General features: G+C 38.2%; 1 protein-coding gene across 7 annotated transcripts in view; it reads left to right on the top strand.

Annotated features, from left to right (window-relative positions):
* The window catches only part of REXO5 (RNA exonuclease 5), a 70753-nt gene that overhangs the window by 31604 nt on the left and 18593 nt on the right, over positions 1-20556 (top strand). For all 7 annotated transcript variants that reach the window (XM_060077906.1, XM_060077904.1, XM_060077905.1 and 4 more), the window contains 11 exons: positions 2565-2674; positions 3646-3772; positions 5057-5153; positions 8348-8491; positions 10817-10905; positions 12083-12198; positions 13433-13571; positions 13714-13808; positions 14749-14851; positions 17486-17589; positions 18565-18685. In XM_060077906.1, coding sequence (XP_059933889.1) covers positions 2565-2674; positions 3646-3772; positions 5057-5153; positions 8348-8491; positions 10817-10905; positions 12083-12198; positions 13433-13571; positions 13714-13808; positions 14749-14851; positions 17486-17589; positions 18565-18685 — 1245 coding nt within the window. The remainder of the gene's footprint in view (positions 1-2564; positions 2675-3645; positions 3773-5056; positions 5154-8347; positions 8492-10816; positions 10906-12082; positions 12199-13432; positions 13572-13713; positions 13809-14748; positions 14852-17485; positions 17590-18564; positions 18686-20556) is intronic.

The following is a 20556-nucleotide window of genomic DNA, read 5'->3' as shown; positions in this document are numbered from 1 at the left end:
TGACATCGCATGTTCGGCAACCATGATTACTCACTGCCATATAGATTCTTTACTCATACATTATCAATATCATACAGTTTTGTTTGGTAAATATAAATTGGTATATTCTTTCAGGAGTTAGCAATATTGTCAGAATATAAGATATACATGCTTATTTTGACCAGGAATTTATCCTGAGAAAAATAGGTGTACAAGGATGCTTATCATAATATTGTTCATAATTTTTTAAAACAACAACAGTGTCATCAATAGGGAATTTTTTCAAATAAATTATAAGTTTTAAGTAAATTTAAAGAGTGGACTATTATTAAAATTGACTTTTGTTATGTTTAACAGATATGGAAAGATATTTACAGATTATTATTTTTTTTTGGCCACGCTACGCAGCTTGCGGGATCTCAGTTCCCTGACCAGGGATTGAACCTGGGCCATGGCAGTGAAAGCGCCTAGTCCTAACCACTGGACTGCTAGGGAACGCCCCAATTTTTTTTTTTCTCTTTTTTTTTTTCTTGGTGGCCGGAGTTGGTTACAAAACACTGTAAAGTATAATCCCTTGGGAAACGTATAAAGTAGAGATGAAAGAGTTTGGGCTTTGCAGCCTGCATTCTAGTCTTGGTTCTGCCACTTATCTGTTCCTCCATTTCTTTTTATTTTATTTTATTTTTTATTATTTATTTTATTTGTTTTATTTTTGGCTGCGTTGGGTCTTCATTGCTGCACACGGGCTTTCTCTAGTTGCATCGAGTGGGGTCTACTCTTCGTTGTGGTGCGCAGGCTTCTCATTGCAGTGGCTTCTCTTGTTGCGGAGCATGGGCTCTAGGTGCACGGGCTCTGTAGTTGTGGTTCGCAGGCTCAGTAGTTGTGCATGGGCTTAGTTGCTCCACGGCACGTGGGATCTTCCCGGACCAGGGCTCGAACCCGTGTCCCCTGCATTGGCAGGCGGATTCTTAACCACTGTGCCACCAGGGAAGCCCCTGTTCCTCCATTTCTTTATCTGTAGCTTGCATTCTAGTCTTGGTTCTGCCACTTATCTGTTCCTCCATTTCTTTATCTGTAAAATGGGGATAACAGTAGTGCCCACTTGAGAAGACTTAAGAATTAAATGATTTAATAGATATAAAGTGATCAGAACTGTAAATGACTAATAATAAGTGTTCAACATTAGCTTTAAACAGTCACAGGGGAAAATAGCAATAATAATAATAATAATAATACCTGGTGTTTAAGTACTTATCTTAGGGTATGTCAGGCACTGGCCTCAGTACATTGCACTTACAATGTACCTCATTGGTCTTCCCAGTAATCTCATGAGGTAGAATTGTAGTTATTCTGTAAATGAAAAAACCTTAGTCTTAGAGAGGTCAAGGCACTTGTCCCTAAGCTCTTAACATCTTAAGGCACTTAAGATGGTAGAGCTTTGGGGGATTTCCCTGGTGGTCCAGTGGTTAAGAATCCGCCCTCAAGTGCAGGGACATGGGTTTGATACCTGGTCCGGGAACTAAGATCGCACATGCTGTGGGGCAACTAAGCCCACACACTGCAGCTACTGAGCCTGCTCACTCTAGAGCCTGTCCGCCACAACTAGAGAGCCTGTGTGCCGCAACTACTGAGCCCGTGCGCCACAATGAAAGATCCCGCATGCTGCAGTGAAGATCCTGCATGTTGCAACTAAGACCCGACGCAGCCAAATAATTAAATTTAAAAAAAAATGGTAGAGCTTGGTATTTGAACTCGGGTAGTGTGACTCCAGGGCTTGAGCTCGTAACCACTATTACTCTGCTGCCTTCCAGACCAAAATGAAAGTGGTATTACTTGTACTTGAATTGTACAAATACAGGTGACTTATTTTCACTTATCTGTTGTGTTTTATCTGTTTTACCCTTCTCCATTATCTGACTTTTTTTAACAAGCATGAATTACTTTAATAACTATATCTAAGTACAAAGCTATTTTAAGGAGAGGCTTAAAGTCTTACTCCTTAGGTTAGACCACATTGATCATCTATGAACTGGCTCCCACTTCTCTCTTCTCTCATATCTCTATTGCTCTGCAACATGTAGTCTTAACTCCAGCCAAACCAAACTAAGTGTTTAGACACAATGTTTCCTCCCACCTGGCTGACTATTTTCAAGGTTCAACTCCATTATTTTCATCTCAGTGATGCTATCTCCAAAACTCTCCAATCCCCAAGGCAGTTAGTTAGCCTCTTTTGCTCCCTTACCTTTATAGTAGCACCCACATTATATTGGAATTACCTGTTTCTGCATTTTTCCCCGTAGTAGAATGGACTTCTTGAGAGCATGAGTCATGTTTTATTCATCCTGCTATCCCTAGCACTTAACCAAGTGTCTATAATTAAGGTTCTGTATCAGTGTTTATTAAATATCCTATTAATAATGTCATATCACAGGTTGTTGTTTTAGACCTTCACTTCTAATTAGGAAGAGCCCTCCTTATGTTTAGAGTATGCTAAAATAATAGAAACTAGAATATTTAAAAATTTGCCATGTTTTGTTGATGTTCTTTATAATCATAATTTGTTATACTCTGATTTATCTTTGCAGAAAGCCCGCTTAACCATTTTATTTGCTGAAAACCGTGAAATAACTCATGGCCAGCTATGTGAATTGCTGAAGTATGCAGTTCTGGGCAAATCCAGTGTTCCTAAACCTAGGTATGAGAAGTACGTAAATGGTGGATATAGACCTGAGGTTTCATATTGGTATCTAGAGGACCATGTCTACCTGACGTTTTTTATTTGCCACACAGAATATCCTACTAAATTTTTTTTTTACAAAGTTGCCAACAATTTAAATTGGGAATCCCTTTATATCCATGTTTTTTACTTCTTCGAAAAACTCTGGCAACTGTCCTTATGGCAACAATTTGTTGAAGCTGAATAGTGGCCTCCTGTTATAGATGTACACTTCAGTGTCCCACCTGGCCTGCCTCCCTTATTTACAGTATCTGTCTGGCTGCTATAGGTATTTTGGTTTATAACCTCCAGTGGAGACCTGATTGAAATAACATGATCATGTATTAAGAATCCCAATCTTTTTTCTTCTTTTACAAATCAAGGGCAGAGAGAATTTTACTATTCTGATATTCTCAGTGCCATTATTAAATGTCTAATGAAAATTGCATTTCTGTATGTACCAATACACAGTAGAGAGATTTTCATATGTACACTTCAGTCTGCAGGTGGAGTGGCTACATACCTCGAAAGCCCGCTTCTGCCTTAACAGATACTATCATTGCTCTGTCATTTTATCTGAACTGGCTTTCTGGAAACCAGTCACTTTACTGGCTTAGGAAGGACTGTAGAGCAGACTTGGACCTTGAAGATATGCCTTTGTAAACTGAGCTTAATTAGTTCCAATTTAAAACAAATCTTAATAGGATTTTGGATTTGAATGCGTTGTGTTTCACTTGGTATTATACTTGATTTGAATGGGATAAATAATTATCTCAAGAGATCTTTATTTGAATTCTGTGCAGTAGTAACTGTTCTCCATTTCCAGGCAGTCAGTGAGTGATGATAAACTCCAGTATCTTGCTCAGTGCTTTTTTCACACTTCCCTTCTGTATGTCTGTAACTGACTTGACGGTATCAGTCTTAGCTTTGTTGGTTTGATTTTTCAACAGCTGGTGCCGGCTTTTTCACCAAAACCACCTGAACAGCGTGGTGGTTTTTATACTGCAGGGAATGAGTCAGCTACACTTTTACAGGTTCTATTTGGAATTTGGGTTTCTCCGAAAGGCATTCAGACACGTAAGTTAAGAAAACTTTGTATTCGGACCTGAGTCGGGTCCTCACACTCAGAGATTAGTGCACATGTCTCAAATTGTGCTCCTTGGCAACCTGATTGAACAAGCAATAGAAGTTGTAGAAAGCTAAAAAGATTATGCTTGATACCTGAGATTAGATTGTTGAAATTAGATTTATCTCTCATTTTTTTCTTTGGTAATCTAGGCAAAACCCTTAATCCCAGATTGCAATTTAGTTCCCAGATTGTAGTTGATATTGTCACATTTTATTTGGGCTTTGGTGTTTTCAAAAATTGTAAAATTTACATAAAATCTATATTTTTTGGCCTCTCTTGACAACATCACAAGATTAGGTTCCCTTAAAACAGTACCTGGAGCTGAATAGCAGCTGTCTTTAGAAAGGGCATGTGCTCTCCATTTTACCATAGCCTCCTCCATTCTTTATCAGACTGTTTCATACATTTACCCCTGAGAGCATTTGAATTGGTGAGCCCTAACCTAACCCCCTTGGGTCTCCATTTTCTTTTTTGCTTTCACTTATTGAACACTACCTATGTGCTAGGCCCTATATTAATCATACTGTATGCATCATCTTTAATTCTTAAAATAGTCCTATAAGAGATACTTGGGGCCTCTCACTGTTGTGGCCTCTCCCATTGCGGAGCACAGGCTCCGGACACGCAGGCTCGGCGACCATGGCTCACGGGCCCAGCCGCTCCGTGGCATGTGGGATCTTCCCAGACCGGGGCACGAACCCATGTCCCCTGCATCGGCAGGCGGACTCTCAACCACTGCACCACCAGGGAAGCCCCAAGAGATACTTCTTTATTCCCATTTTATACATAAGTAAACTGAGTAACGCACCCAAGTTACAGCTAGTAAGTGGAATTTACAGCTGGAATTGAAGCCCAGGTGAGCCTGAGACTTAAGCTCTCAATCTCTTTGCTTTTCTGTGTCATCCACCTGGCATGTTATCCACTAAAGTAATAGATATGAAAGTGCTTTGAAAAATATAAGGAACTTTGCTTTTCTAAGTTATACATTTTTGTAATGTTTGTTTCTTTTGTATAGTGTGTAATTAGAGAAGCAAAGAAAACTTCTGTGGTAGGATAAATGTGGCTTCACTTATTTAGTCACTTTTACAATTTAAGGAAACAGTCCTCATTTTACAGTGCAAACAATTAAGGTCCAGATCTTTCATAGCACTGAGCTGACAATAAAAGTCTAGGTCTGACAGTATTTTAACTGTTTTCAAGCATTTTTGTAAAAACCTATTATGTATTTTCAGAAGTTCTGCTTGCCTCCCCCATCATCTGATTTCCTAGCTGATATCATTGGGCTGCAAAAGAAACAAATAATTGGGGATCTGCCTAAAGGAATGGAAGGTATGACTATAAGTAACTTAAGCAGAAAAGCAATTTTGTGTGTGTGTGTGTGTGTTTTAAGGAAAAAATGGGTAAGTACCAAGGGGGATTAGATAGCAGGAAACATAACCAGGGTTCATGCCTCAGAAATCATTTGGTTAGGTTAGATAGCTAAGTCTGCTCCCTGGATATCACTGACACTGGACTCAAACTGTTACTAGGTCTTTGTACCCACAAGTGTACACACGGGAAGGAAGATCTTGCCTTTGACTAATGTAGGGGATACTCACTAATACTACTCACAGGGGGGAATAGGCAGATTTGGATGCTGGCCAGCTAAAGTATAAATATCCATGATAGCAGTGTTTTTCAAACTGGGTTGTGTCCTGTTAGCAAGTTATAGCTGACCTTCTCTTTTGGGGGGAGAGGAGGTGAGTGATGGAATAGACCTTAACGGTTCATTCATTGCACATAGTAAGGTAAGTATTGTTCAATAATGCTTTTTGTAGGTTTGTTCAGAAATAATTAAATTATTGAATAGTTGCACTGAGGGGACATGAAAAAGTGGTGAGGGATAACTAGTGATTCCTTTCCATATCCTCCATGACTGTGTTTCCTGTTATCTTCTGTCTCAAAAGCATCTAACTTCCTACCTTTCCACTGTTCCCCTTTCCTTCTAATAGATGTCCATATCGGACCTGCAGCTTTGTTTAATTTGACATCCACTGTATTTTAAACATCTTTGAGTGAATCACAGAGTAGTCATTATGAGATTCAAAACTCAGGTAAAGACATTGAGCTGTAAAAGAAAGGATGTAATCAGAAAAAAGAAATTGATGTGACCGAAGGATATAGATTGTTGAGGATGATTAGGGGGTGGAGATGGAATAAGAGGGCAGGTAGTGGTGAGAGATGAGGCTTAGAGGTAGGTTAAAGCTTTGTCTTGCAGGCTGTAAATGCCATGCTAAGGACTTAGGATTTTATCCTGTAAGCATTGAGGAGCTAGAGGGTTATAGCTACTTCTCTGTCCTCCTAAGGATTTTGCTTCATTTTCCCAACCTAAATAAATATCGAAGTCCCCAAGATATAGTCCATACACTTTGATCTTTCTTCAGTTCTCTTTTGAAATATTCATCTGTTCTTCCCTAGTTTATCCATCACTCTTCTGTGGATAACTCCTCTGTCTTTAGGTTTGATATCCCAAACTCCAGGCCTGCATTTTCAACTGCCTGCTGGATGTTGCTACCTGGATACTCCACTGTACCCTCAATCATAGCATATATAAAAGCATTTTTCTCATCCCTGAATAACAGACTCCCAACTTCAAATCCCCTTTTCTGTTGGTACTGTTTTTCTCTAAGCCACCAGTATTGAATTCTAGAATTACTTTTCTTTTGGTTCCCCATACCCAATCTTCATGGCTCATTCCCTTTGCTATTAAGAATCTATCCAAATGTTACTTTATCAGAGAGACCTTCCCTGATTATAAAATATATGACATTAACCCTTTTCCTGCCCCAGCACTCCCTTTCCTCCTTTTTCGCCTTTACTTTTCTCCATAGTCCTTATCCTCACCTGCTATATTATGTACTTGTTTTTTTATTGTCCATCTTCCCAACTAGAATTTAAGTTCACCTAGAATTTAGTTGATTTTGTTCATTGGGGAATCTACTGGCTAGAGCAATACCAGGCATATAAGTACTCAGTAAATATTTTGTTGACTGAACTGAATTACTCTGTCACTATGCTCTACCAGTTTTTCCTTTTTTAAAAAAATATTTATTTATTTGTTTGCGCCGGGTCTTAGTTGTGGTTTGTGAGCTCCTTAGTTGCGGCAGGAGGGCTCCTTTAGTTGTGGCTTGGGAGCTCCTTAGTTGTGGCATGCGAACTCTTAGTTGAGGCATGCATGTGGGATCTAGTTCCCTGACCAGGGATCGAACCCAGGCCCCCTACATTGGGAGCGCAGTCTTAACCCGCGCCCCCTGCATTAGGAGCCAACAGGGAAGTCCCTCTACCAGTTTTTCTTGTGTAATGTTTCTTTCTTATAACCTTTTTCCTCCCTCCATCATCTTAATCCAGACTCTTTTTTTTTTTTGCCAGAATTATTGCAAAGTCATTTCTCATTTCTCTCTCTACTTCATTTTCCACATATCTTTGAGGTTGATCTTTCTTAAAGTACTGTTTGGTTATGCCACTTCCCTTCTCAGGCACTTTCTGTTGCTCCATCTTATATATGGAATGATGGACTAAAGTTCAAACTCTTGAGTCTGGCATTCGCAGTGGTCTACTCTTATCCTCCTCTTTCAACCTTGTTTCTTATACTGCTCTTCTACAGAGGCCTTTTTTTCTCCCCAACTGGTCTAGTCACTACCATACCAAGTTTGCTTTGTACATTTCTATCTTACCTGGGATGCCCTCTTTCCTTACTTCTGATTCTTTGGCATTTTTGGTTGCAAGGACCAGGCACTCACTGAGGCCACCTTAAGTGAGAGGGTATTATTTGAAGGATGCATGTGGACTAGAAAGTCATCAAGAATCTAAGTGCCTCTGGTGAAGAGCTGTTCTCCATCCCTTTCATGGCATCTTAGCTTCTTTGTTTTCTGTTCTAACTGGTGTGTTCTCTTTATTTCCTAGTTCAGTTCTGGAAGCAAGCGATCTGATCAGCTTAGCTAATTACCCTTGTCCCTTTTGAGCATGTCTTGACAAGGAATATCAAGTCACTGGTCATTTTATAGATGGCTCCCTCTTTAGCCAAGTCCCCACTCTTAATCCAATCAGTAACCAGCCCTGCTTAAAGAACCAGCACCCCTGCTGGTGCATGAGCAAGTGGTTAGGGGTGCAGTAGATTTAGCTAGAATGGGCTATTAGGAGTGGCAGACACTGTAACGGACTGGTCTAATACACCAAATATCTGAATTCTGCCTTTTCTTTAAGACTCAGCTAATCTTTTCTTCTCTTGAACCATCTCTAACCATCTCAGCCAGTATATTCTCCCTTTCCCTTTTATAGCTTTTATTATTATAACCCATTTGAGACTTATTTTCTCTTTGTGTTCTTTATAAGTGTATGAGAGTGCAAGCTCCTTTAAAGTTGGGGCTGGGTCTTAAAAATCTTTTGATCTTCATCATGCTTACCCTATACAACATTAAAAGGACATGTCCTCTGAGGCCTCTTAAACACAGATTCTAACATATGTACGATTGTCCTTGTTTCAGGGTCTTTACCTTCTTCCAGCACAGAAGTCCGCATCAACCTGCAGAATGACCCCATCGTTAAAAAGTATGGCTCTAAGAAAGTAAGCTTGACCAGATGCCTTCTCACAAAGGAGGAAATGAAAACATACCACTTTCCATTACAAGGTTGGTTTAGATTTAACCTGATGTTGGTAACAATGGAAGAATATCTATCAGTTTATTTAAAAATATTACTATTGAAAGTTCATTTTTATGGGCTGCTTTCCAAGTGATTTATTCCATCTTCTACTAAAGAGGAAATACTTGCAGTGCAATGTCTCCTAAAGTGTAGGATGTGTACCATTATTGATTTTAGGTAGTACGTGAACATGACCTTAAATATTGTGGGAAAATTATTCCTTTTTCATTTTTCTTTCATTCCTTAGTATGTTGAAAAGAAGTCAATATGTCTTTAAAACTTTAACACTTCTCTGGTACTTCTAATCCTCCTCCCACCCATCCCACCCCCATTTTCTTTAATAAATAGGACAAGTCTAGGCTCAGAGCCTTGGTCCGTTATGTAGCAAGAATTTAATAAACATTCTTTTATTTATTACCTCTTAATCACAGCAGTCATGTTAAAATTCCTTAAAAAAAAAAGCCCTATTGAGTTATGATTAACCTACCATACAGTTCAGCCATTTAAAGTATACAATTTCAATAGTTTCTAGTATGTTTACAGAGTTTTTCAACCATCACCACAATCAATTTAGAACATGTTCATCACCCCAAAAGAAACCCTGTACTATCGTTTCCCCCCAGTGCCCTTTAGCCCTAGGCAACTACTAATTACTTTCTGTTAATAGATTTACCTATTGTGAATATAAATGGAATCATACAATATGTGGTCTTTTGTAACTGGCTTCTTTCACTTAGCATCAAATTTTCAAGGGTCATCCATGTTGTAGCATGTATCATTACTTCATTTATTTTCATTCTAATGATATTCCATGTATGGTTATACATTTTATTTATCCAGTCATCAGTTGATGACATTTGGGTTGTTTCCACTTTGGGGCTGTTATGAATAATGCTACTTTCAATATTCAGATACAAGGTTTTGTGTGGACATATGTTTTCATTTTTCTTGAGTATATACCTAGGAGTAGAACTGCTAGATCCTATGGTAACTCTATGTTCAACCTTTAAGGAACTATCAGACTGTCTTACAAAGCAGCTGCACCATTTTGCATTCCCTCCAGCAATGTATAAGGGTTCCAATTTCTGCACATCCTTACCAACACTTGCTATGCTCTGCCTTTTTGATTATACCCATCCTAGTGTGTGTGAAGTAGTATCTCATTGTGATTTTGGTTTGCATTTCTCTGATGGCTGATGATATTGAGCATCTTTTTATATGCTTATTGGCCATTTGTATATTTTTTCAGATCCTTTGTCCGTTTCTTAATTGGGCTGTCTTTGGGGAGTTAATAGTTCATATGTCATAGTATTGCCATGAGGATTAATTGAGTTAATGTACAAAACGAGCTTAGCATGGGGCACATAGTGCTTTAAAAAAGTTACTCTTTGTTATTGTTGGTACTAATAATATAGATAAGGAGGGCAGCAAGTATAATGTCTCCAGGATTTGGGGGTACTCCTTTCTGGTCTAGACTGTATTTTGATTCTCTTAATTGTAATCAGTTGGAAATTTCAGGGTACTGTGACATAGAAACTGGTCAAAGCTTTTCATACTCCCCTTAGTTTCTTGTCAAATAAGATCTAGGTATTACCTTTACTGTTTCAGCCTCTGTCTGAAGGTAGGAATCTTCAATGATTCAAACACTTTTGGGCCTCTGAGCTGAATGTGCCTGGTTACTGACTTAGGGTACACAATGGAAGGGGTACCCTAAGCCTATATCTGAGCCTCTGTAGGGAATTTTCAGGCTATGATTCCAGAAAATGAGGCACGTTTCTAAAGAGAGATCTTGGAGAAATTTTAAGGGTAGAGTTGAGTACAAGAGTGCATATGGTGAATGTTAAACATTCTGCCTACCATGAAATCCTTTTAGATCTCTGCTATGGTGGAATATCATTCCTACTTTTTCTTGTTTTATTTAGGAAAGAAAGATGCCACATGCAGTCATTTGCATACTTTATTCATCCTTCCTTAGTGCCTACATGGGAAAGGTCCAGTGACTTTGGATTTAGCCACAATTTAATTATAATTTCTAATAAGGAGGAAAAAATTGTTACTTGGTAACTGCAAGGAAGTCTAGGCCCTAGTATCTCCAATAACAGCAGCCTACATTATTCTCCCAAAATGTAAAAATGAGTAGATGGAGAAAAAATTAAGGACAGAAATTGGCTTATTTAATTTTATATTTCAAGTGTCTAACATAGAGAAGGTGCCCCACAAATGTGGTATCTCAGTTTCACCTGGATAAATATAGGAGTACTTTTTACCATTTCTAGTTCTAAAGGCAAATATTTTATTCCTTTTCCTCCTAGGTTTTCCTGACTGTGAAAACTTTGTGCCTACAAAATGCTGTGGTTCTATAACCGACAACAGTCCTCTCTTTGGGCTTGACTGTGAAATGGTAAGTACTACTTTTGATTTTTCAGCTGGAGTGTTGCAAACTAGGGTCTAGTTTTCTTGAGTGCGTTCACTTCTAGTATTCAGTTTAAATAACTGAAAGTAGACCCATTTAATCACATTTTAGAAAAATTGGATCTTTGCTCCAGGATGAGAAATAAATATCACATAAGTTTTCTAACTAGTTGATTTTTTTTTTTTTTTTTTTTTTGCTGTACACAGGCCTCTCACTGTTGTGGCCTCTCCCGTTGCGGAGCACAGGCTCTGGACGCGCAGGCTCAGTGGCCATGGCTCACGGGCCCAGCCGCGCCGCGGCATGTGGGATCTTCCCGGACCGGGGCACGAATCCGTGTCCCCTGCATTGGCAGGCAGACTCTCAACCACTGCGCCACCACGGAAGCCCCTAGTTGATATATTTAATCTAATTTTTGAATATTACTAGAAGTTGATTGTTTCTGTCTTTTGAACAAGTGTTTTGTTATTATTGCCTTGAAGACTTTACCTGAATTACTATTGGTTTGGCTTAGTTTTACACATTTAAGATCAGAAGTAGGATTTTCCTGCTTAAGCTCCCCTTGTGTTTTACTTTGTCTAATTAGTAAGTCTCCTTTCAGAGGCAGTGTATCCCCTCTCACTTAGTACTCAAGTAACAGTTTCTCAACACTGAACAGAGTGGCTAAGAGCTAAGGATTTGGAGTCTGTCGTATCAGGATGTGTATCCTGGCCTTGCCTGTCACCTTGGACAGATTCCGTAATTCTCCCTCTGTGAAGCAGGGATAATATTAGAGGCTATTTCATGGGGTTATTATGAGGTGGTATATAAAATGCTTAGTATTGCATTAAATAATAGAACGTGCTAATAAAAATTATTTTTTGTGGTACTTAGCATAATACTGGGTTGTAGTACACAGTAAATAGTACAATTATAATTGATGTTATTATTTCTGTCCCTCTGGGGCACATCCTTCCCAGAGAAATTGTGCTGTGTTGGTTACTTTAAGTGTAATGTTCAGCAGCCTGCTTAGCTTCAATTTCATTCATATTGGATTCTCTAGTCAGCAAAAGGCTGTGCCATTGTCACAGAGTAGATTAGAGTAGATGGCAGTTGATGTAGTCTTGAATAATGAGAGGAAGCAAGAGTTTCCACAGTTTAGCAGCCTATCTACATCCTGGTCTTTCAGTGCCTGACATCCAATGGGCGAGAACTAACACGAATCTCATTGGTTGCTGAAGGAGGCTGCTGTGTTATGGATGAACTTGTTAAACCTGACAACAAGATTGTGGACTACCTCACCAGGTATTTTTCACCCTGCCTCCAGCTCGCTATAGCTGTCAGACTAGAGTGGAATGAGACTTAACAGGAATAGCTTGTAGCTTCTGTTTAGTTAGGTATTATCTACTTATTTATTATCAAAGAAAAGACTGGGGTGCCACAACTAGAAATTTTAATACTGAAATTGCGCAATGTCGCTGTATAATGCTTACCTTTCTTGCTCTCTAATCTTCCTGTGACCTAAGTATAACCAGAATATTATCTTCCTTGTCATAGAATCTGACAGTTGTAATCGTTATCTAGCAACTGCCAAACAGCTTTGCTCTCTGATGAGACCCCATCTGAAAAATCTGCAAATCATCTTCTGGCAGTCAAATGATTTTAGAGCTTAATCTGCCTTGACCTCAGACACCAAAACAAAACTAAGAAATTTGAAGCTCAAAAAATTTTCTCTGTCTTTCCAAAGATTAGCAAGTAATTTCAGAATGTATTAGGCAAAGAAAAGCCAGTGAAACATTACCATTCCTGACCATTGTAGTTGCACCTATCAATTCATGCTTACTTAGGCACAGAGAGGCGTGATGGTGATAGACTCTGCTGTTGGCAGACATGACAATTAGACAATATTTTTAGGGAACAATCGTATGTAACAAAGTTGTATGTATAAGGGTATTTGTCATACTATTGCAGAAATATGGGAATATGAATGAAAGTAGGGGGTTGGTTAGAATGTTATATTTATCTAATGGAGTACTCTAACCATTTAAAAGGATGTGCTGAAATAGATTTATTGATGTGAAAACTTGTTCATGATATATAGCACATGTTATGATCATATTATAAAGTAGCATAGGCATTATGATTGCTTTTTTTTGGGCCGTACCATGTGGCTTGCGGGATCTTAGTTTCCTGACCAGGAATTGAACCCAGGCCCATGGCAGTGAAAGCATGGAGTCCTAACCACTGGACCGCCAGGGAAGTCCCATGATTACATTTTTATAAAAATGAAACATATACATGAATACATATGTATCAAAAAATATGATAGAATATTTACTAAAGTGTAAAAAATGATATCCGGGTGGTGGGATTATGGGCAGTTTTTAATTTCTTCTTTGTTATTTGATTTTCAACCTTGTTACACTGAGCATTTATTAATTTTTTATTAATTTTTTAAAATATTCTTTTTGAAATGACTTTTGGGGGAGGAAAGCTTATTAATATCGTGGTCTGTCCATTTCTCTTTTTTTATTGAAAGTTTCTCAGGAATCACAAAGGAGATTCTTAACCCAGTGACAACCAAACTCAAAGATGTACAGAGACAGTTAAAAGCACTGCTTCCTCCCAACGCTGTGTTAGTGGGCCACTCCTTAGACTTAGATCTCAGAGCACTGAAAGTGAGTATCTGATTTAGGACTTAGTTTTTCTAGCATATGTGCCTGTTTCATTAATCTCAGATCTAAAACCTTCTGTCCCCCAACCCACCTGTTTTTTCCTTCAGCATAGGATGCTACTCATTCTATTCTCTTTCCTTCTCAGATGATACATCCATATGTTATTGATACATCATTGCTTTATGTCAGAGAGCAGGGCAGAAGATTTAAGCTCAAGTTCTTAGCCAAAGTTATTTTGGGGTAGGTTTGTTTGCATATTATAATATTGTCCTGATAGACTGCACATAGTTAGTATCTTATTTAATGCATATTGCAACGTTCAGCCTCTCTCCTTTCCCTCTTAGTTTATAAACATTATGAATTCTGAGATCCTAACTTCAGAGAGAAGTATGACTCAGAAATGAAAAAACTGTGGGAATACAAAAAGGAGTTGCATTCATAGCTGAAGGTTGATGGATAGAACTGGACAGAGAAAAGGCAGAAAAGTTACCCAAAATTTCGAAATAACGTTCCTATATTGAATGTATCATGTACAAACACATATTGTACAAAGATATTCATTGCAGTATGATTTAAAATAGCCCAAAGGAATTCAGATATTCTACAGGACTAGTTAAATAAATTATGGTTATCTGCGTGACTAATACTTTGTTACTGAATATGAGATCTTTATGTGCTAATAAGGGGACCTCTAAGATGCTACTGAGAATAAAATGGAGATGCAGAACAAGATGCGTAGATACTGAGATATTGATTGATGTAGATTAGATTTAGATATATCTATAGACATAAACATATGTATTTTTTAAGATTTTAAAAAACAAAGGATTTTAAAATATATAATAGACACTTGTATATAATAGAAAATTTCTGGAAGGTAACTTTAAAACAACAGCTACGTCTAAAAAATGAGACAAGGGGTTGGCTGGGGAGTGGACCAGAGACTTTTTATTGAGTAGCCTTTGATGATATGCTTGCTGTAAACAAAGCCATTCCTGATCATTCTGTACCCTCAGTACCTCTCAGGTCCTGGCACTAAGTAATAAAGGAATCTTGATTGTTGTGACTCAAATCTAATTACTAGAATGCTGAAATTCTACATGTAGCCAGAGTATTTGGGATGAAAGGATCTATCATTAAAAATGCTCCCAGGTATGTCAATTTTACCTTGACTTTCCAGGAAGGATATACAGTGTCCAGATAGGTTTGGTCATGATGCCACAGAAGATGCTAGAACAACCCTTGAATTGGCTCGGTATTTCCTCAAATATGGCCCAAAGAAGGTTAGTACCTTTGCTTTCCTTAAAATTATGAGACTAGAACAGAGTCACAGACCACCATATCCTGGTGTTACCTTTCTTTACAAAAATGGCAGTGTAATTCAAGGTGAATATGTATTTGAAATTAAGACCTGTATCACTAGCATCATGTAGTGGTTAAATATGTAGTCTCTGAAGTTGGACTTCCTTGTTTTTAAATAGGTCTGGCTATATGATATCTAGGGCAATTTCTCTGAGCAACTTTAGTTTCTAGATCTATAAAATGGGAGCACACTTCTCTGGGATACTGGTGGGGGTAAATGAGACATTATGTAGTATAAAGCTCTTAGCACAGTGCCATGAATATATTAAGCACCATAATGTGGTGTTAATAATAATAAATAATGTGGTGTTAATCATTGTAGCTGAGGGACTTCCCTGGTGGTCCAGTGGTGAAGACTCTGTACTTCCACTGCAGGGCACACAGGTTTGATCCCTGGTTAGGGTACTAAAGATCCCGCATGCCACTTTTAATTCATTGTAGCTGATGCTAATATTTGTGATAATTATAAAAATCTAGATAGATTTTTGCTCTCTTGGGGTGTGAGTAGCATATCATTGTTTCAAAAGCAGTTCAGTGGGCCTGGACTAGAACAGCACATAAAGGAGGCATTGAAGAGGATGTAGTTTCTGACAGACTGTGTTATAACACATTCTAACCTGTTAGATTGTCCCATTGTGTGATATTTTCTAGCATGACCCCATTATGAAATAAATGGTAGTCCATATAGAATAATAAAAAGCCAGAACAGTATTTTGTGTCATGGTGATAGAAAGACATTGTAAAATATCTTATGCGGCATGTGAATAATGGCCAACATTCACTGAGATCTTACGAAGTGTACTATTCTAAAATGCTTTATATACGTTATCTTATCCTTATAGCAACCCTATAAGTTAACTATTGATATTATTATATATATGATCGTTCAGAGGTTTTGAAAGGTTAATAACTTATTGAGGGTCCTACAGTTAGAGGCAGAACCAGGATTCAAAACAGGGTCTGTCAGATTCTAAAGCCTGTCTTTGCTCTACATGAGGAATTAGCAAACCTTTTCTGTAAAGGCCAAACAGTAAATATTTTAGGCTCTACAGACCATACTGTCTCTATCACAGCTACTCAACTTGCTGTTGGTAGTGCAAAAGCAGCTATAACAGTATGTCAGTAAAAGGACACAGCTGTGTGCCAGTAAAACTTTATTTACAAAAAACTGACATTGGGCTGGACTTGATCCAATGACTGTAATATGCCAACCCCTGCTCTAAACGACTGCACTGAGGTTCTAAAAACTTGGTCTCAGGACCCATTTATCCTCAAAGAGCTTTTGTTTTTGTGGGTCATATCTATCAACATTTACCATATTAGAAATCACATATGAGAAAAATTATATTTACTAATTTGTTGAAAATATTTTTAAAAATCATTACATGTTAACATAAAAAATGTATTTTTATGGAAAAAAACATTTTCAAAAAAATTAATGGGAAGAGCATCATTGTTTTACATATTTTGCAAATCTCTTTAATGTCTAGCTATTAAGCTCCTATTAAGGAGACTAGTGACTCTCTCATATCTGCTTTTACATCCAATCTGTTGTGTTATATAGTTGGAGAAGACAGGACCTTGTAAACTTCCCCCTGAAAGGGTCTCTGGAACCCCTAGGAGTTCTCAAGCCACACTTTGAGAACAGTTGCATTCTATTATGCTGCCACTTGATTTCCAGGAAAAATTGCATCTCACTTGAGTAAAATCTCAGGAAATCTGAATTAAGGATGGACTTTAGTTAATAATAAGATACCAGAAAAGAATCTAAAAAAGAGTGGATATATGTATATGTATAACTGATTCACTTTGCTGTACAGTAGAAACTAACACAATATTGTAAATCAACCATATTCCAATAAAAAATTTTAAAAAGAAAAAAAATAACATATCAATAGTGGTTCATTAATTGAGTCAAATACACCATACTAATTAAGATGGTAATAATAGTTGAAAATGGTAGTTGGATATATGTGGGAACTCTGTACTGTCTTTGTAGTTTTTCTGCAAATCTAAAATGATTCTAAGAAAAAAAAATATCTGTATCTCTACACATCAGAACTCCCAAGTGGGCTCCCACTTTATGGAAAGAGAATAAACTAGAATACTTTTCATGATTTTGTGTTAATCCAATAAAGTCTTTTTTTCATATTGCCATGAAAGCCATTCTTTTCTAATTTCCAAAAGTTGCATGTTTGCAGAGAAGTAAGTTTTAGGTGACTTTGGAATGAATGATGAGCCAAAATTGCCATTGCTTTTCACTTAGCCCTACTTGGCCCTTTCCCATATTCATGTCACAACATCAGCAGCTGGTAACAGATTGCCATTCTTGGCTAAGCAGGCAGAAACCATCTGGTAACTATTGAACCCAGCCTGGGACCGTGGCAACAGCAAAGTCACTGTCTACAGAAACAGAGAACACCGCTTGAGTGGGTTTTTCTTGGATTTTTGGGGGGTTTGGGTGATTTTTTGTTTGGTTGGTTTCTTTTTTTTTTTTTTTAACCTCAAATACTTTGCAAGATATTAAATGATTTTACCACTTTATTTTCCTTCAGATTGCAGAACTAAATCTGGAGGCACTAGCTAGTCACCAAGAACTAGAAGCAGCAGGCCTAGAGCCGAGAGATACAGCAGAAGTAGTTCAGCGGCTAAACACAAGGTAATATTTTTCAGTTCTAAATAGTTGCAAAGACAGATGGAGTATCTGGTTTCTTATTTAACAACAAAACCTGGAATATTTTTTTCCTTTTTTGAGTCTATTGAGAAATGGTTACCAATAATATGAGTAACATTCTTGCATTAGAAAAACCATGGATGGAAAAATACCACCTACTGCCCTAAATACCATCTGTTTTTCTAATTTTCTGAATCTATTGATTGGTCTTAAAATAACTCATTTTACAAAAAAAGTAAGACATTGGAATACATTGAACTAAGTGGCATTAGGGGAGATGATAAACTAGTGAGTATTTTGATTAGAAGAGTCGGCTATAGCCTTGATGTATTGCCCAGATTGGGAAAAAGACAAACAAAAAACAGACTCAGGGCTTCCCTGGTGGCACAGCGGTTGAGAGTTCGCCTGCCGATGCAGGGGACACGGGTTCGTGCCCCGGTCTGGGAAGATCCCACATGCCGTGGAGCGGTTGGGCCCGTGGGCCGTGGCTGCTGAGCCTGCGCCTCTGGAGCCTGTGCTCCGCAGCGGGAGAGGCCGCAACAGTGAGAGGCCCACATACCGCAAAAAAAAAAAAAAAAACAGACTCAGAAGAGGTTTGTCTTCATACCATAGTAAATGTATCAGATGCTTAGAATCTAGCCTAAATTTTGATAAAGAGTTTTGAGTATATTTTTTGTTTATCCTTCCTCTCCCTAAATGTAGAGCAACAATGTTCAATATGATTTCTGTAATGGTGGAAATGTTCTATATCTCTGCTGTCTAATAAGGTCCATACATGTGGACCTTATAGTACATGTGACTAGTGCAATTAAGGAACTGAATTTTTATTTTATTTAATTTTAATTTAAATAACCACACATTGCTAATGGCTACCAGGTTAGACAGTGCAAGTATAGAGAAGTAATTCTTGGGTTAGAGAAAACTGTTGTTTCTACCTTGATCTCTTCTCCTTCTTTACAGTGTTTTAGAATGCTTGGACTCAATGGGCCAGAAGCTCCTTTTCTTGACTCAGGAGGCAGATGCTACTGAACTTTCTTCTTCCAAAAACTGTCAAACTATTAAGTGCTTTTCAAATAAAGAGGTGAGTGACCCAGGATCTCTTTGAAGGTTGCATTCAGAGTAGAGGGTAATGTAACCCTTTGCAACCCATGCAAGTATCAAGCTTTTTTTCATCAGCAACCTTGGCTACCATTAGCCAGTCTGGCTTCTATCTCAAATTTTGTGTGGAGCACTTTTAGTCTCAATTACCCCATAGGAACAGAACTGTCAGCTGCCAGTGTCTGTTTCCAGATTCCAGCAGGCCTGTGGCTTTGCCCTTGCACACCACTTTGAATTTCTGTTCTTTTTTCTGGTTCATGGAGATGTTTATCTTGGTTTTTAGCCTGACTATATCTTTTTTGGTTTTCCTATATATATTATATATATATATATATATATATATATATATATATATATATATATATATATATATTTTTTTTTTTTTTTTTTTTTTTTTTTTTTTTTTGTGGTATGCGGGCCTCTCACTGTTGTGGCCTCTTCCATTGCGGAGCACAGGCTCCGGATGCGCAGGCTCAGCGGCCATGGCTCACGGGCCCAGCCGCTCCGCGGCATGTGGGATCTTCCCAGACCGGGGCATGAACCTGTGTCCCCTGCATCGGCAGGCAGACTCTCAACCACTGCGCCACCAGGGAAGCCCTGTTTTGTAGTTTTTAGCATAGAAGTGTTTCACCTCCTTGGTTTGGTTTATTCCTAAGTATCTTATTGTTTTTTGATGCTATTGTACATGAGATTTTTTTCGTAATTTCCTTTTTTGATCGTTCATTGTTAGTGTGTAGAAACACAACTGATTTTTTGTGTGTTGATTTTGAATCTTTCAAATTTGCTGAACTCATTGTTTAGTCCTGACATTGCTTTTGTAGAATTGTTAGGGTTTTCTACATGTCCTACGTGAACAGAGAGAGCTTTTCCAATTTGGACGACTTTTTTTTTTTTTTTTTTTTTCTTTTTGCGGTATGCGGGCCTCTCACTGTTGTGGCCTCTCCCGTTGCGGAGCACAGGCTCCGGATGCGCAGGCCCAGCGGCCATGGCTCACGGGCCCAGCCACTCCGCGGCATATGGGATCCTCCCAGATCGGGGCACGAACCCGTATCCCCTGCATCGGCAGGCGGACTCTCAACCACTGCGCCACCAGGGAGGCCCCAATTTGGACGACTTTTGTTTCCTTTTCTTACCTAATTACTCTGGTTAGAACTCTCAATACTGTGTTGAATAGAGTGGCAGGAGCAGGCATCCTTGTTCCTGATCTTAGAGAAAGTTTTCAGTCTTTTCACCTTTGAGTGTGATGTTAACTGTGGGCTTTTCATATATGGCCTTTATTATGTTGGGATAGTTTCCTTCTATTTCTAGTTTGTTGAGTGTTTTTATCTTGAAAGAGTTTGAATCTTGTCAAATGCTTTTTCTGCATCAGTTCATTGATCATGTGGTTTTGTCTTTCATTCTGTTAATGTGGTATATTACATGGAATTGTTTTCATACATTGAACCATCCTTGCATTCCAGGAATATATCTCACTTGGTCATGGTGTATAATACTTTTAATGTGCTGTTGAATTCAGTTTGCTGACATTTTGCTATTTAAAATAATCACTAGATTGGAAGGACTATTTCCATTTTGTTGTTTTCTGTATGTCTTACAGCTTTTTGTCCCTCCTCTCCTTTCTACTGTCTTCCTTTGAGTTTTGCTTTTTTTTTTTTTTTTTTGGTAGAGACATGCTTTGATACCCTTCTCATTTCCTTTTGTGTATGTTCTATAGATATTTTCATTGCAGTTACATAAAACATCTTAAAATTATAACATTCCATTTTAAACTGATAGCAGTTTAATTGCATACAAAAACTGTACTCCTATAAGCTCCACCCCCTCCTTTGTTACTGATATCATTGATTGCATCTT

The sequence above is a fragment of the Mesoplodon densirostris genome, chromosome 16, assembly GCF_025265405.1.
Source record: "Mesoplodon densirostris isolate mMesDen1 chromosome 16, mMesDen1 primary haplotype, whole genome shotgun sequence".
NCBI classification, from domain to species: domain Eukaryota; kingdom Metazoa; phylum Chordata; class Mammalia; order Artiodactyla; family Ziphiidae; genus Mesoplodon; species Mesoplodon densirostris.
The sequence above is the reverse complement of the archived record's forward strand: the minus strand, read 5'-3'. Positions and strand labels throughout refer to the sequence as shown.